The 14,616-nt window shown below is 43.1% G+C and overlaps 1 protein-coding gene across 1 annotated transcript; it reads left to right on the top strand.

The window, feature by feature from the left end:
- Window positions 1-13,739: 13,739 nt before the first annotated feature.
- Window positions 13,740-14,167, top strand: LOC129010038 (small ribosomal subunit protein uS10-like). The gene has a single exon (XM_054443736.2). The coding sequence runs from the start codon at window positions 13,771-13,773 to the stop codon at window positions 14,128-14,130; it is 360 nt and encodes a 119-aa protein (XP_054299711.1). The 5' UTR covers window positions 13,740-13,770; the 3' UTR covers window positions 14,131-14,167.
- Window positions 14,168-14,616: the final 449 nt, after the last annotated feature.

The raw sequence follows: 14,616 nt of genomic DNA, 5'->3' as shown, positions 1-14,616 counted from the left end.
GCCAACTCGCTTGTGGGGACCGTCTAGTATGTTGCAGGATGCTTAGCAACATCCCTGCCCTCTACCCACAAGATGCCAGTAGCATCTCCCACCCCCCAGTTCTGACAGCCTAAAATGTCTCTGGACTTGGCCAAAAGTCAGATGGCTGGAGGGTGCAACCCTTTAGAAACACATGTCTAGGGAATCTGCTTAAGTGCTTTCACATAAAGTCAATCTCGGTAGAATTGATTTTTTTCTCTTTATCTCCAAGGCAAAAATTGGGTTCATGTACTTCACCTCCCAATGGAACAGATTCTGACAGGGAAGGAAAAAAAACATGTTTTCTCCCCTGACTGCAGTGTTCTGTATCTTCACTCTCAGAAATGCGAGGACAGGCAGGGTGGGATCCGGACTGTGTTTTATTTATCTGGACAAATCCTCCCAAAATAGCAATGGCATGTTTTTTTCTTTTTTTGGGAAAACTGTAAGAATTCAGTGTTTTACAATTCAGATGAAGGCTAAAAACATATCAAGCTGTGTGATTTTCTGGGAGTGAGGAGAGGGGTGGTTCCATCATGGCATAACTGCATTAAAACTTTTCAACATCAGAAAGACTTTTTACAGCATCAAAGAAAAACGTATATGTTGAAAAAGAATATGCATGCTAAAACACATTGTTACTATAAATCCTTGAATCTGAGACACAATGAACAGTGTTGCCTTACTAATAGTACAACTTTAAAACTATTTAAGATGGGAAATTTGTTATCGGGTGACTCATACAAGTGGGGAAATCCAGTTCCTTGGTGCCAAAGATTAAAGAAAGAGATTAGGTATTTAAATGTTGAGATTCCATTCAGTCTTGTGAATGAATTAAAGTAAGCTTGGACGGGGAGAAAAGAAAGAGGGTAGTTACTCATCAAGTTAAAAGATGTTAAAGAGCTCTCCAGATTTAAATGATAAAAAGTTATATTTATAACAGGTTTATCTTTCAAATAGCATGCATATTTTTATTTTTTTATTTTGAAACATTTGCAAAGTTGAAAAAAAAGTTAAGTGCAGTGCAAAGAACTTTTTGTCCTCAACCATTTGAGAGTGAGGACTTGGTGCTTCACCACCCCAAATATTTTTAGTATTGTTTCCTACAAATAAAGACCTTCTCCTACGTAATCACAGTGCAACCATCAAAATTAGAAAATTAACATTGATACATGATCACCATCTAATCCTCAGATCTCACTCAAGTTTTGTCAATTGTCTCAATAAAATGTTCTGTAGCAACAGGATCCAGTTCAGAATCACACATTGCTCTGAGTCGTTATGTCTGTCTAGTCTGCTTCAGCCTGGACCAATTCCCCAGTCTTTCCTTGAAGTTCAGGACCTTGATACATTTGAAGAAAACAGGTCAGTTATTTTGTAACTTGTCCCTTAATTTGGCATTTACTGGTGTTTTCATATGATTGCATTCAGGCTATACACCTTTTAGAGGAATACCATAGAAGTGATAACTGCTTTCTTCTTCTTATATCCTATCAGGTAGCACGTAATTTCAATTTGTCCTATTACTAATGATTTTGACTTTTGTTCTTTGATCTGGGCAGTATCTGTCCACCATGAACCACGTAAATATCCCATTCCTCATCAAACTTTTGATGTATGTGTGTATGTATGTATGTATGTATGTATATGTCTTTTTGTCTGTTTGAACCCATAATTCCCTATTTTATTCAATGGGTTATAATCTCTTACTGCCATTTTTAATTTTGATGCTCAAATTGTTCCTGATTTGACCAGTGGAAGTCCCTTCAAGCTGGCTTCTATGTCCTTTTCACATGTTTCTGTCATTTCTTGAGCCCTTCCTTGCTCTGTCACTACCAGCTGTTACAGACTCATCTTATACTTTTCCTGCCTCAGATGTGGGATCAGCCATTTCTCTAAGGAGCCCTGGTTCCTTTTCAAGGAAAATATTATTTAGAAGCTAAGATCTTGAGCCTGGCATGATGGCTCACGCCTGTAATCCCAGCACTTTGGGAGGCTGAGGTGGGTGGATCTCCTGAGGTCAGGAGTTTGAGACCAGCCTGGCCAACATAGTGAAACCCCATCTCTACTAAAAATACAAAAAGTTAGCTGGGCATGGTGGTGGGGGCCTGTAATCCCAGCCACTCAGGAGGCTGAGGCAGGAGATTCGCTTGAACTCGGGAGGCAGAAGTTGCAATGAGCTGAGATCTCACCATTGCACTCCAGCCTGGGCAACAAGAGTGAAACTCTGTCTGAAAAAAAGAAAAAAAAAAGAAGCTAAGATCTTGACACTAGCTCTGCTCATTGCTATTGGGCTGTCATCTCTTCCAGGCCTGCTGTGATAAATATGAAATGTGTCACTCAGTTCTCCTGCTGTGGGGAGCATAATTGACAGATAGCCCCAACTACTGCCTCCTAAATCTATCACCCTATTCACACTGAGGCCAGCTTTTAAAGGGTTATTCTGGGTCAGTGCCTGAGCCCAGCAGGGGTACTAAGGTAGGCCTGTTCTGGCAAAATACAGGAATCCTCTAGGGGACAATTTTGGCTTGGGAACTCCCCATCTGCTTGGTAAATTCATTCTTGGAACAATGCAGTAGTCCAAGACTTGTCCTACTCCAATCCTTCATTCTTTTCTCCTTCTAGAAATGTCAGACCTGCATCTCAGTGTGAGGAATCTCTCTTCCTTCTCTTGCTTTCTACTTGTATTACTTACCTATTACTGTGTAACAATTACCCCCAAAATGTAGTGGCTTAAAATAAGTACAATTTACCCTTGAACAACACAGGTTTGAACTGAGTGGGTCCGCTTATACATGAACTTTTTTCAGTAAATATATTGGAATTTTTTTGGAGATTGGCAACAATTTGAAAAAACTTGAAGATAAACCATATACCCTAGAAATAGCAAAAAATGAAGAAAAAGTTAGGTATGTCATGAATGCACAAAATATATGTAGATACTAGTCTATTTTTGTCACTTACTACCATAAAATATACACAAATCTATTCCAAAAAATTGAAATTTATCAAAACTTACACATAAAAATGCAGACCATACATGGCTTCATTTGTCATCTAGATAAATGTAAACAAACGTAAAGATGCAATATGAAATCATAACTGCATAAAATTAACTGTTGTATATACTGTACTACTGTTATAATTTCACAGCCACCTCCTATTGCTATTGTGATGAGCTCAAGTATTGTGAGTATCTGCTTAAAACCCCGTGGGACGCTACTCATCTCTGTGTGAGCAGTTGATCTTTCCAGTAATTGCATTTCACAGTGAAAAGTGATTTCTCATGGATCTTGCACGTTTTTTATCGCATTTAGTGCAATACCATAAACCCTTGAATAACATCCTGGGACCCATGCAAAGTGCCACTAGCGATGCTGGAAGTGCTCCCAAGAAGCAGAGAAAAGTCATGACCTTACAAGGAAAAAGTGGAATTGCTTGGTATGTACTGTAGATTGAGGTCTGCAGCTACCATTACCCATTACTTCAAAGTACCCATCTTTATGTAATTTTGCAGTATCAATAAGCACAGTACAGTACTGTACTGCACAGTACTGTAAACGTATTTTCTCATCCTTAAGATTTTTATGAAAAATAAAATTACATTTTCTTTTTTCTAGCTTACTTTAGTGTAAGAATATAGTATATATAATAAATATAACAAACAATATGTGTAAAACAACTATGTTACCAGTAAGCCTTCTGGCTGACAATAGGCTATTAGTAATTAAGTTTTGGAGGAGTCAAAAGTTATACATGGGCTGATGCGGTGGCTCAGGCCTATAATCCTAGCACTTTGGGAGGCTGAGGAGGGTGAATCACCTGAGGTCAGGAGTTCAAGACTAGCTTGGCCAACATGGCAAAACCCTGTTTCTACTTTAAAAAAATACAAAAATTAGGGCTGGACGCAGTGGCTCACACCTATAATCCCAGCATTTTGGGAGGCCGAGGTGGGGGGATCACAAGCTCAAGAGATAGAGACCATCCTGACCAACATGGGGAAACCCCATCTCTACTAAAAATACAAAAATTATCTGGGCGTGGTGGTGCGCACCTGTAGTCCCAGCTATTCCGGAGGCTGAGGCAGGAGAATCACTTGAACCCAGGAGGCAGAGGTGGCAGTGAGCCGAGATCGCGCTACTGCACTCCAGCCTGGCGACAGAGTGAGACTCCGTCTCAAAAACAACAACAACAAAAAAATTAGCTGGGTGTGGTGGCACATGCCTGTAATCTCAGCTACTCAGGAGGCTGAGGCAGGAGAATTGCTTGAACTCAGGATGCCGAGATTGCAGTGAGCCGAGATCGCACCGCTGTACTCCAACCTGGGTGACAGAGTGAGACTCTGTCTCAAAACAAAAAAAGCTATACATGGATTTTCAACTGAGTGGAGGTCAGCACTTCTAACCTCCACGTTTTTCAAGGGTCAACTGTGTTTATTATCTCCCAGTTTCTATAGGTCAGAAATTCTGGAGCAGCTTCACTGGCTTGAAATCTCTCATGATGTTGCTGTGAAGATGTCAGCCAAAGCATAGTCATATGGTGGCTTGGCTTCGGCCTCAAGGATCTGCTTCCAAGATGACTCACTTGGCTGTTGGAAGGAGGTCTCAGTTCCTTACTACATGGATGACTCCATAGGGCATCTTGAGTATCTCATGCCATGGCAGCTGATTCTCCCCCTACAGTGACTGTTTCAGGAGAACAACACAGACACTACTATGTCTTTTATTGTTTAGCCTTAAAGTCACATGCTGTCACTGCAGTAATAGGTCAGTCCTACTCAGTGTGGGAGGGGATTTCACAGGGATGTGACTACCAAGAGGTGAGAATCATTAGGGACCATGCTGGAGGCTATCACACTGCCCCAATAAATCTCTTGCACGTTGAATTCTGTCTTGGTACCTGCTTATTAGTAGGCATTAACTAACACATTTTCTTGGTAGACAGAGCTAGGATCTGTGCGTTCATGTGTACACAAATACATGCACATATTCATATACACACTTACAACTATATTTATTTGTATACCTATCCACATATATTGAAAATCATGAATTTATATGAATATATCCTATTAATATGGCATCACAGGGTCCATTCTAGTTTTCTCTGTTTCTTTATTTGTAATTCCTGTGTATCTGTTGAGCTTCTTAAATGTTCATGTATTTTATTAAATTTAGGAAGCTGACCAGGCGCAGTGACCCACACCTGTAACTCCAGCAATTTGGGAGACCGAGGCAGGCAGATCACTTGAGGTCAGGAGTTCAAGACCAGCCTGGCCAATATGGTGAAACCGTGTCTCCACTAAAAATACAAAAATTAGCCAGGAGTGGTAGCACGCACTTGTAATCCCAGCTACTCAGGAGGCTGAGGAATGAGAATAGCTTGAACCTGGGAGGTGGAGGTTGCAGTGAGCTAAGTTCATGCCACTACACTGTAGCTTGAGTGACAGAGTGAGACTCTGTCTCAAAAAAAAAATTTAGGAAGTTTTTAACTATTATTTTTTTCAAGTATTCTTTCTCCTTCTTTCTATCCCTCCTCTCCCTCTGGGATTCGTATTATGCATATATTGATATACTTGATGGTATCCTACAATTCTCTTAGTGTCTGTTCATTTTTCTTCATTCTTTTTTTCTTTCTGCTTCTCGCACTGGATGATTTCAATTGACCTATCTTCAGTTTTCTGATTTTTCTGCCTGCTTAAATCTGCTGTTGAATGTGTCTAGCGAATTTTTTCTTTCAGTTATTATACTTTTTAGCTCCAGAATTTCTATTTGGATCCTTTAAATAATTTTTCTGCCTATATTGATATTTTCTACTTGTTGAGACACTGTTCTCCTTTGGTTCTTTGTCCATGATGGCTTCCTTTAGTTGTTTTTTTTTTTTTCTTTTTTGAGACGGAGTCTTACTCTGTTGCCCAGGCTGGAGTGCAGTGGCACGATCTCGGCTCAGTACAACCTTTGCCTCCCAGGTTCAAGCAATTCTTCTGTCTCAGCCTCCCGAGTCGCTGGGACTACAGGCACTTGCCACCACACCTGGCTAATTTTTGTATTTTCAGTAGAGATGGGATTTCACTACATTGGTGAGGCTGGTCTTGAACTCCTGACCTCAGGTGATCCACCTGCCTCGGCCTCCCAATGTGCTGGGATTACAGGTGTGAGCTACTGCACCTGGCCAGCTACATTTAGTTCTTTGAGCATATTTAAGAGAGTTGATTTGAAGTCTTTGTCTAGTAAGTCCAATGCCTATGCTTTCTCAAGGACTGTTTTTGTTAATTTTTTTTCCTATGAACAGGGCACACTTCATTGTTTTTTGCATGCCTCATAATTTTTTGTTGAAAAGTGGTCATTTTGAATATAACAATGCAGTAACTCTGGAAATAAAATTCTCCCCATTCCAGGATTTTTTGTTGCTCACTGTAGGTTGTGGTTGTTTGTTTAGTGACTTTTCTAAACTATTTTATACGGTTATTTGAATTGTGTGGTCTCTGTTTTTTTAGCATAGTAGTCAGCTAATGGTTTATCAAAGATTTTCTTAAACTCCTAGAGGCAAAAAAGAAAAAAGTACCATCAGGTCTTTGCAAATTGGCTCCGTGTTGGTGCCAATACTTCAATGCTCAGCCACACCATGTATTTATTTATTTTTGAGACAGAGTCTCACTCCATTGCCCAGGCTGGAGTGCAGTGGTGCGATCTCGGCTCACTACAACTTCTACCTCCTGGGTTCAAGCGATTCTCCTGCCTCAGCCTCCCGAGTAGCTGGGACTACAGGTACATGCCACCACACCTGGCTAATTTTTGTATTTTTTAGTAGAGACAGGGTTTCACCATACTGGACAGGACGGTCTGGATCTCCTGATGTCATGATCTGCCTGCCTTGGCCTCTCAAAGTGCTGGGATTACAGGTGTGAGCCACTGCACCCGGCCAACTAGCCACACCATTTATAACTCTGCCTTAGCCTTCACTTCTTACTTGTGCTAAGCCTAAAGATTAACCAGAGGTGCAGCTTATGGTGTTCTCAGACCTTTTCTGAGGATGTATCCTGGCCTGGGCCTTTTTGATTCCCCTACATACCCAGGGGCTTTTCAGAGCCCTTATTCCCCAAGTATATCAATCCCCAAGTTTTTCTTCTCAGGCTTTCTACAAGTCTATTTTTTTGCCACAGCTGTTATCTTTTGCTCTAGGCATCTAGGCTTTATTCATTGGTTGTCCAGTGTTTTTGAGAAACCTCTTTCACACAGCAACTTTTCTATCCTGAGAGAGTTTTGAGTTAAGTGGAACAAAGGCAAGTACCCTGCATTAGTCCCCTTGGGGATCCCCCAAACAGATTAAAACCTACGAACACAATTTCTCAGGAGCAAGATTCCCTCCATTCCCTTCTGATATAGTTTGCATATTTGTCCCCACCCAAATCTCATGCTGAAATGTAATCCCCAATGTTGGAGTTGGGGCTGGGTGGGAGGTGTTTGGATCTTGGGGGCAGATTCCTCATGAATGGCTTGGACTATCCCCTTGGTGATAAGCGAGCTCTTGCTCTGAGTTCACATGTGATCTGGTTGTTTGAAAGTGTGTGGCACCTGCCCTCACTCTCTCTCTTGCTCCTGTTCTCACCATGTGACGTGCATGCTCCTGCTTCGCCTTTGGTGATGAGTAGACATTTCCTGAGGCCTCCCCAGAAGCAGATCCTGGTGCCATGCTTTCTGCACAGCCTGCAGAACTATAAGCCAATTAAACTTCTTTTCTTGTAAATTACCCAGTCTCAGGTATTTCTTCACAGCAATGCAACAATGGCCTAACACACCTCCCAAACTGAGAACCTGCACTGGGAGCATGGGCTGCTGTCTTCCAGACTGCTGCTGCACTGGGCAGGGGGATTGGACAAGGGTAAGGTAAAACATGACAAACCTCTCCTACCATGATTCAGTGCCCATTATCCTTATTAAGCATTAGCTTGGTTGCTGCAAACCTTTGACTATCTTCTAGAGTTCTAATAAAGTTGTTTCTCATGACTTTTGCCAGGTTTTTCAGTGTTTCTGCAAAGGAATAGAGTTCCCTACCCCTAGAGTTTCTTACTCCACCATTTTCATTGCCATTGGCACCAATGTATCTTTGTTGTATTTGTAACTTCCTTCTCCGATAGTTAGAAACTCTGATTCCATTATCTTTAATATATTTACTTAATAGATTAATCCTTCTGGATGTAACCAATATTCTTTTTTTTTTTTTTTTTTTGAGATGGAGTCTCACTCTGTCACCCAGGCTTGAGTGCAGTGGTGCAATCTCGGCTCACTGCAACCTCCGCCTCCCGGGTTCAAGCGATTCTACTGCCTCAGCCTCCTGAGTAGCTGGGATTACAGGCACCTACTACTGCACCCGGCTAATTTTTGTAGATTTTAGTAGAGATGGGGTTTCACTATCTTGGTCAGGCAGGTCTTGACCTCTTGACCTTGTGATCCACCCACTTTGGACTCCCAAAGTGCTGGGATTACAGGCATGAGCCACCATGCCAGGCTGGATGTAACCAATATTCTAACACTGCCGTCATCCTCTCCCCTGAATGGACTCCCTCTGTTTTCTCTGGCTCCGCTTCCCTTTTCCAGGTTACCCTTTACTGCAGATATCCTTTCATCCTGTTTGGGACAAACGTAAGAAATTTAATGTATAGCGTTTAATTTATTTTTCATGTTTTAATAAACTTTACAGGGGTTTATACAGCTGATGTTGAAAAAAGAAAAAATATTATTGAAAACAAAGTATACTTCTTTTCTTTTCTTTCTTTTTCTTTTTTTTTTTTGAGACGAGGTTTTGCTTTTGTTGCCCAGGCTGGAGTGCAATGGAGTGATTTCGGCTCACCGCAACCTCTGCCTCCCGGGTTCAAGCGATTCTCCTGTCTCAGCCTCCCGAGAAGCCGGGACTAGAGGCATGTGCTACCACTCCTGGCTAACTTTGTATTTTTAGTAGAGACGGGGTTTCTCCATGTTGGTCAGGCTGGTCTCGAACTCCTGACCTCAGGTGATCTGCCTGCCTCGGCCTCCCAAAGTGCTGGGATTACCGGCGTGAGCCACTGTGCCTGGCCCCAAAGTATACTTATTTTCTAATTATAGTGAATTATTCTTAGGCATCCCATGTGATATTTTCATGGTGCAGCTAGGAACAAGTGTTATTCCCATTGAAGGAGAGAAAAATAGATGGGCCAGGCGCAGTGGCTCATGCCTGTAATCCCAGCACTTTGGGAGTCCAGGACAAGTGGATCACTTGAGGTTAGGAGTTTGAGACCAGCCTAGCCAACATGGCGCAACCCTGTCCCTACTAAAAATACAAAAAAAAAAGGCCGGGCGTGGTGGCTCGCGCCTGTAGTCTCAGCACTTTGGGAGGCCGAGGCAGGTGGATCACGAGGTCAGGAGATTGAGACCATCCTGGCTAACACAGTGAAACCCCGTCTCTACTAAAAATACAAAAAATTAGCCAGGCGTGGTGGCGGGCGCCTGTAGTCCCAGCTACTCGGGAGGCTGAGGCCGTAGGCGTGAACCAGGGAAGCGGAGCTTGCAGTGAGCCGACATAGCACCACTGCACTCCAGTCTGGGCGACAGAGTGAGACTCTGTCAAAAAAAAAAAGCAAGCAAGCAAGCAAGCAAGCAAGCAAGCAGGCAGGCAGGGCACGGTGGCTCATGCCTGTACTCCCAGCACTTTGGGAGGCTGAGGCGGGCGGATCATGAGGCCAGGAGTTTGTGACCAGCCTGGCCAGCATGGTGAAACCCCATCTCTACTATTAAAAAAAAAAAAAAAAAGAAAGACAGACAGAAAGGAAGAAAGAAAGAAAGACATTAGCCAGGCATGGTGGCACGCGCTTGTAATCCCAGCTACTCAGGAGGCTGAGACATAAGAATTGCTTGAACCCTGGAGGTGGAGGTTGGAGTGAGCCGAGGTCACACCACTGCATTCCAGCCTGGGTGACAGAGAGAGACTCTGTCTCAAAAAAGAAAAAAGAAAAATAGAGGCAAGAAGGCCACTCTTCATAATATACACCACATTTCTGGTAGGCAGTTATAGCCCCACGCTCTGTGCTGTCAGGGGATCCTATAATGTGTCCTTTGTCAACTCCCTCTTCCATTCCCAGCTTTTCCAAAACTTTGTCACTTTCCTGACCTCCTCCCCCACCACCATATTCTTTCTTACTTCACTCTCAATGTAGACTTTGCTTTCTGTTTTTATGTAAATGAAGGCAATCAAATCTTGTCTCCACTATCCCTTCCCCATGAAACCTATTTATAGCTACTAGGGGCAGATTCAGGTTATGTAGTGCTGAGCATATACAACTGGAGAAGGAGATATTTTAAAGAAAATGAATACTAAAATAATCTTTGTTTTGCAAATAGTATAAAAACATATGACCATCCTAATCATTGCCATGGTCCCTCCCACGGCCTTTGGAAGGAGTCTGAAAGTGGGAGTGGAGAAAGGAGAGCTGAAGGTCAAGCAGCCACACTCACTCTCCTCTCCTCCAGAAGTGGAAATCCTCCTGCTCCTCTTCCCATCCAAGGCTGATCCATTCTGCTAGGCTCCAGATCCTCTTGAAGTCTCTGAATCACTTTCTCCACTCTCCTTCTTTATTTGATCACTTACTTCAGGTTACAAATATGATCATACTCCTCGCAAACTTACAAACAAAGTAAGTAATCAACCCTAAGAAAGTCAACTCCCAAATTCCTCCAGCCTCACATTCCTTTCCAGCCACCCAAGTGTTCTCTTTCCTTTAACAATAAGATTTTGGAAAAACCACTGCCCTCCCTCCCTGTTTCCCCTTCATTTCTCAATTCACTGCACTTTTGCTTTGGATCTCATACCTCTGCTGAAACTGCTTTGGCTTAAAGTCACCAATGACTATTTTGTGCACTTTTATCTGTGATTTTTTTTAAAAAGCAGGCTTCAGTTTATTTTGATTTGTAGGCTTTTTTTTTTTTTTTTTTTTTTTGAGATGGAGTCTCACTCCGTTGCCAGGCTGGAAAGCAGTGGCGCGATCTCGGCTCACTGCAACCTCCACCTCCGGGGTTTGAGCGATTCTCCTGCCTCAGCCTCCCAAGTAGCTGGGATTACAGGTGCCCGCCACCACACTTGGCTAATTTTTGTATTTTTAGTAGGGACAGGGGTTTCACCATGTTGCCCAGGCTAGTCTCAAACTCCAGACCTCAGGTGATCTGCCTGCCTCAGCCTCCCAAAGTGCTGGGATTACAGGCGTGAGCTACCGCGCCCGGCCAGAGTTCCAATTTAAAGGTATATGTATTTTACTCCCGGACTGATTTTCTAAAACACTGGCATAATGTATGTTCCCATCAATGACGTTCGAGAAAGTTATAGTCACAATGTCCTCTTTTCAGCACTTCTCACAGCAGATTCACTGTTGTTAACAGTTAACACTGCATTTGCCATTACTAATCATACCTTCTTTAGTGGTAGCAATTTCTTTCTTTTTTTTTTTTTTCGAGACAGAGTTTCACTCTTTTTGCTCAGGCTGGAGTGCAATGGCGCGATCGCGGCTCACTGCAACCTCCGCCTCCCGGGTTCAAGCGATTCTCCTGCCTCAGCCTCCCAAGTAGCTGGGATTACAGGCGCCTGCCATCACGCCCGGCTAATTTTTTTTGTATTTTTAGTAGAGACGGGGTTTCACGATGTTGGCCAGGGTGGTCTTGATCTCTCGACCTCATGATCCGCCTGCTTCGGCCTCCCAAAGTGCTGGGATTACAGGAGTAAGCCACCGTGCCCGGCCAGTGGTAGCAATTTCTATCAGTGTTTTGTTTTTTTTTTTTTGTTTTTTTTTTTTTTTTGAGACAGAGTCTTACTCTGCTGCCCAGGTTGGAGTACAGTGGTGTGGTCTCGGCTCACTGCAACCTCCGCCTCCCGGGTTCACGCCATTGTCGTGCCTCATTCTCCCGAGTAGCTGGGACTACAGGCGCCCACCACCATGCCCAGCTAATTTTCTGTATTTTTAGTAGAGACGGGGTTTCACTGAGTTAGCCAGGATGGTCTCGGTCTCCTGACCTCGTGATCCACCCACCTCGGCCTCCCAAAGTGCTGGGATTACAGGCTTGAGCCACCGCGCCGGGCCTTTTTTTTTTTTTTTTTTTCTTCAGACAGAGTCTCACTCTGTTACCCAGGCTGGGTGGCAATGGTGTGATCTTGGCTCACTGCAACCTCCGCCTCCCGGGTTCAAGCAATTCTCCTGTCTCAGCCCCCTGAGTAGCTCGGATTACAGGCGCGTGTTACCATGCCTGGCTAATTTTTGTATTTTTAGTATAGATGGGGTTTCACCATGTTAGCCATGCCGGTTTTGGACTCCCGGCCTCAGATGATCCATCCACCTCGGCCTTCCAAAGTGCTGGGATTACAGGCGTGAGCCACCGCTCCCGGCCTCCACCTGGATGTTTTATAGACACCTCCAATACAAAAGAGCCATTGTTAAACTTATTACCCACTCCTTCTTGAAATACTTCTTAGGTATTTCTTTTCTTTGTAAAGGAGACTTCCATTACTCTGTTTCTCTCTCAATTCGCAACTAAAAGTCCTGTTTTAATCTTGTATTCTTTAAATGCATGATCTCTTTTCAGTCCTCAGTGCTGCTGTCCTGATCACCCCTTTCATAGACTTCTGTACAATGTGCAAAATTCTTCAATGTCCACATGGTTAATATGCTAAAATCTAAACTTCTTAGCATGGCTTGAAAAGGTTTTTATTAATCAATACCTACTTAATGGTCCTGCCTCAATTCCTGACATTCTCTAAAAGCATTCCATGCTCAGCTATATGAATCTACTTTCAAATCCCCAACATACTAAGTTCTCTAATGATTCAGTGTCTTTAAACCTACTATTGTGATTGAAATTTTTTTTCAGTCTTGTTCGCCTGGCAAAGTCTGATTTGTATTTCCAACCTCAGCGCTAGGGTTATTTTCCCTTCTTTTGTTTTGTTTTGTTTTTTTGAGACAGAGTTTCACTCTGTTGCCCAGTCTGGAGTGCAGGGGCGCAATCTCGGCTCACTGCAACCTTCGCCTCCTGGGTTCAAGTGATTCTTGTGCCTTAGCCTCCTGAGTAGCTGGGATTAAAGTTGTGAGCCACTGCGCCCGGCCCTATTTTCCCTTCTTTGAATTGTCTAGGCAGAAAAGCATCTCTACACTTAGCAATTTTTTTTTTTTTTTTTTAGTTGGAGACAGGGTCTCACTGTATTGCCTAGGCTGGAGTGCAGTGGCAAGATCACAGCTCACTGCAGCGTTGGCCTCCTAGGCTCAAGTGATCCTCCAACCTTAGCCTCTCGAATAGCTAGGACTCCAGGTACACGCCACCACGTCCAGCTAATTTTTGTATTTTTTGTAGAGATGGGGTTTTGCCATGTTGCCCAGGCTGGTCTTGGGCTCCTGGGCTCAAGTGATCTGCCCACTTTGACTTCCCGAAGTGCTGGGATTACAGGTGTATGCCACTGTGCCCTGCAGATTTTAATATTTTAATTACTCACTTTATTAATTAGTGTTTCCAAACTAGGCTGTAAGCTTCTTGAGGGTAGGGACTATGATTACTCTCATCTTTATATCCCCAACACTTAACATAGTGATTGGTATCTGATCGGCACTTAAAAGAATGAGAAAGCTTTTTTGAGGAAGACGCGGTCGTAGGTGCTGAGGATTTCTGGGCCGCAGGCTCCTGCCCCTGACTCACCTCTGTTCGCTCTCGCCGAGGAACAAGTCCGTCAGGAAGCCGCGCAGCAGCCATGGCTTTTAAGGATACCGGAAAAACACCCGTGGAGCCGGAGGTGGCAATTCACCGAGTTCGAATCACCCTAACAAGCCGCAATGTAAAATCCTTGGAAAAGGTGTGTACTGACTTGATCAGAGGCGCAAAAGAAAAGAATCTCAAAGTGAAAGGACCAGTTCGAATTCCTACCAAGACTTTGAGAATCACTACAAGAAAAACTCCTTGTGGTGAAGGTTCTAAGACGTGGGATCGTTTCCAGATGAGAATTCACAAGCGACTCATTGACTTGCACAGCCCTTCTGAGATTGTTAAGCAGATTACTTCCATCAGTATTGAGCCAGAAGTTGAGGTGGAAGTCACCATTGCAGATGCTTAAGTCAACTATTTTAATAAATTGATTGCCAGTTGTTAAAAAAAAAAAAAAAGAATGAGAAACAAATTAGTTATGTAATAATAATGGCATTCTCTCTAGGGCTTAAGCTTAAGCTATAGATTTTCACTTAAGTATCTTTTAAAAATTTGTAGTAAATATATAGTACATTAAACAAAATTGAAGAACAGAAAAGCAAACTACATCTCATATTATTTCACCATCCTAATGCCTATTTTAGTGCACATACTTTTGGTCTTTGCTCAAATATGTGCTATATAGATGTGTGTGCATTTATGTTTGTATATTATATTTTTATTTTACATAGCTATAATCAAATGTACACGCACTTTCACTTTTTAAAAGCTTAACTCGGCCGGGCACGGTGGCTCACGCCTGTAATCCCATCCCTTTGGGAGGCCAAGGCGAGCGGATCACTTGAGGTCGGTAGTTCGAGACCAGCCTGACCAACATGGAGAACGCCCGTCTCTA

The sequence above is a fragment of the Pongo pygmaeus genome, chromosome 10, assembly GCF_028885625.2.
Source record: "Pongo pygmaeus isolate AG05252 chromosome 10, NHGRI_mPonPyg2-v2.0_pri, whole genome shotgun sequence".
Classification (NCBI taxonomy): Eukaryota; Metazoa; Chordata; class Mammalia; order Primates; family Hominidae; genus Pongo; species Pongo pygmaeus.
Note: the sequence above shows the minus strand (reverse complement) of the source record. Positions and strands in the feature narration are given on the sequence as shown.

Excerpts from the sequence above, each read along its gene's own strand:
- LOC129010038 (XM_054443736.2), top strand. The coding sequence starts at position 13,771 with ATGGCTTTTAAGGATACCGGAAAAACACCCGTGGAGCCGGAGGTGGCA.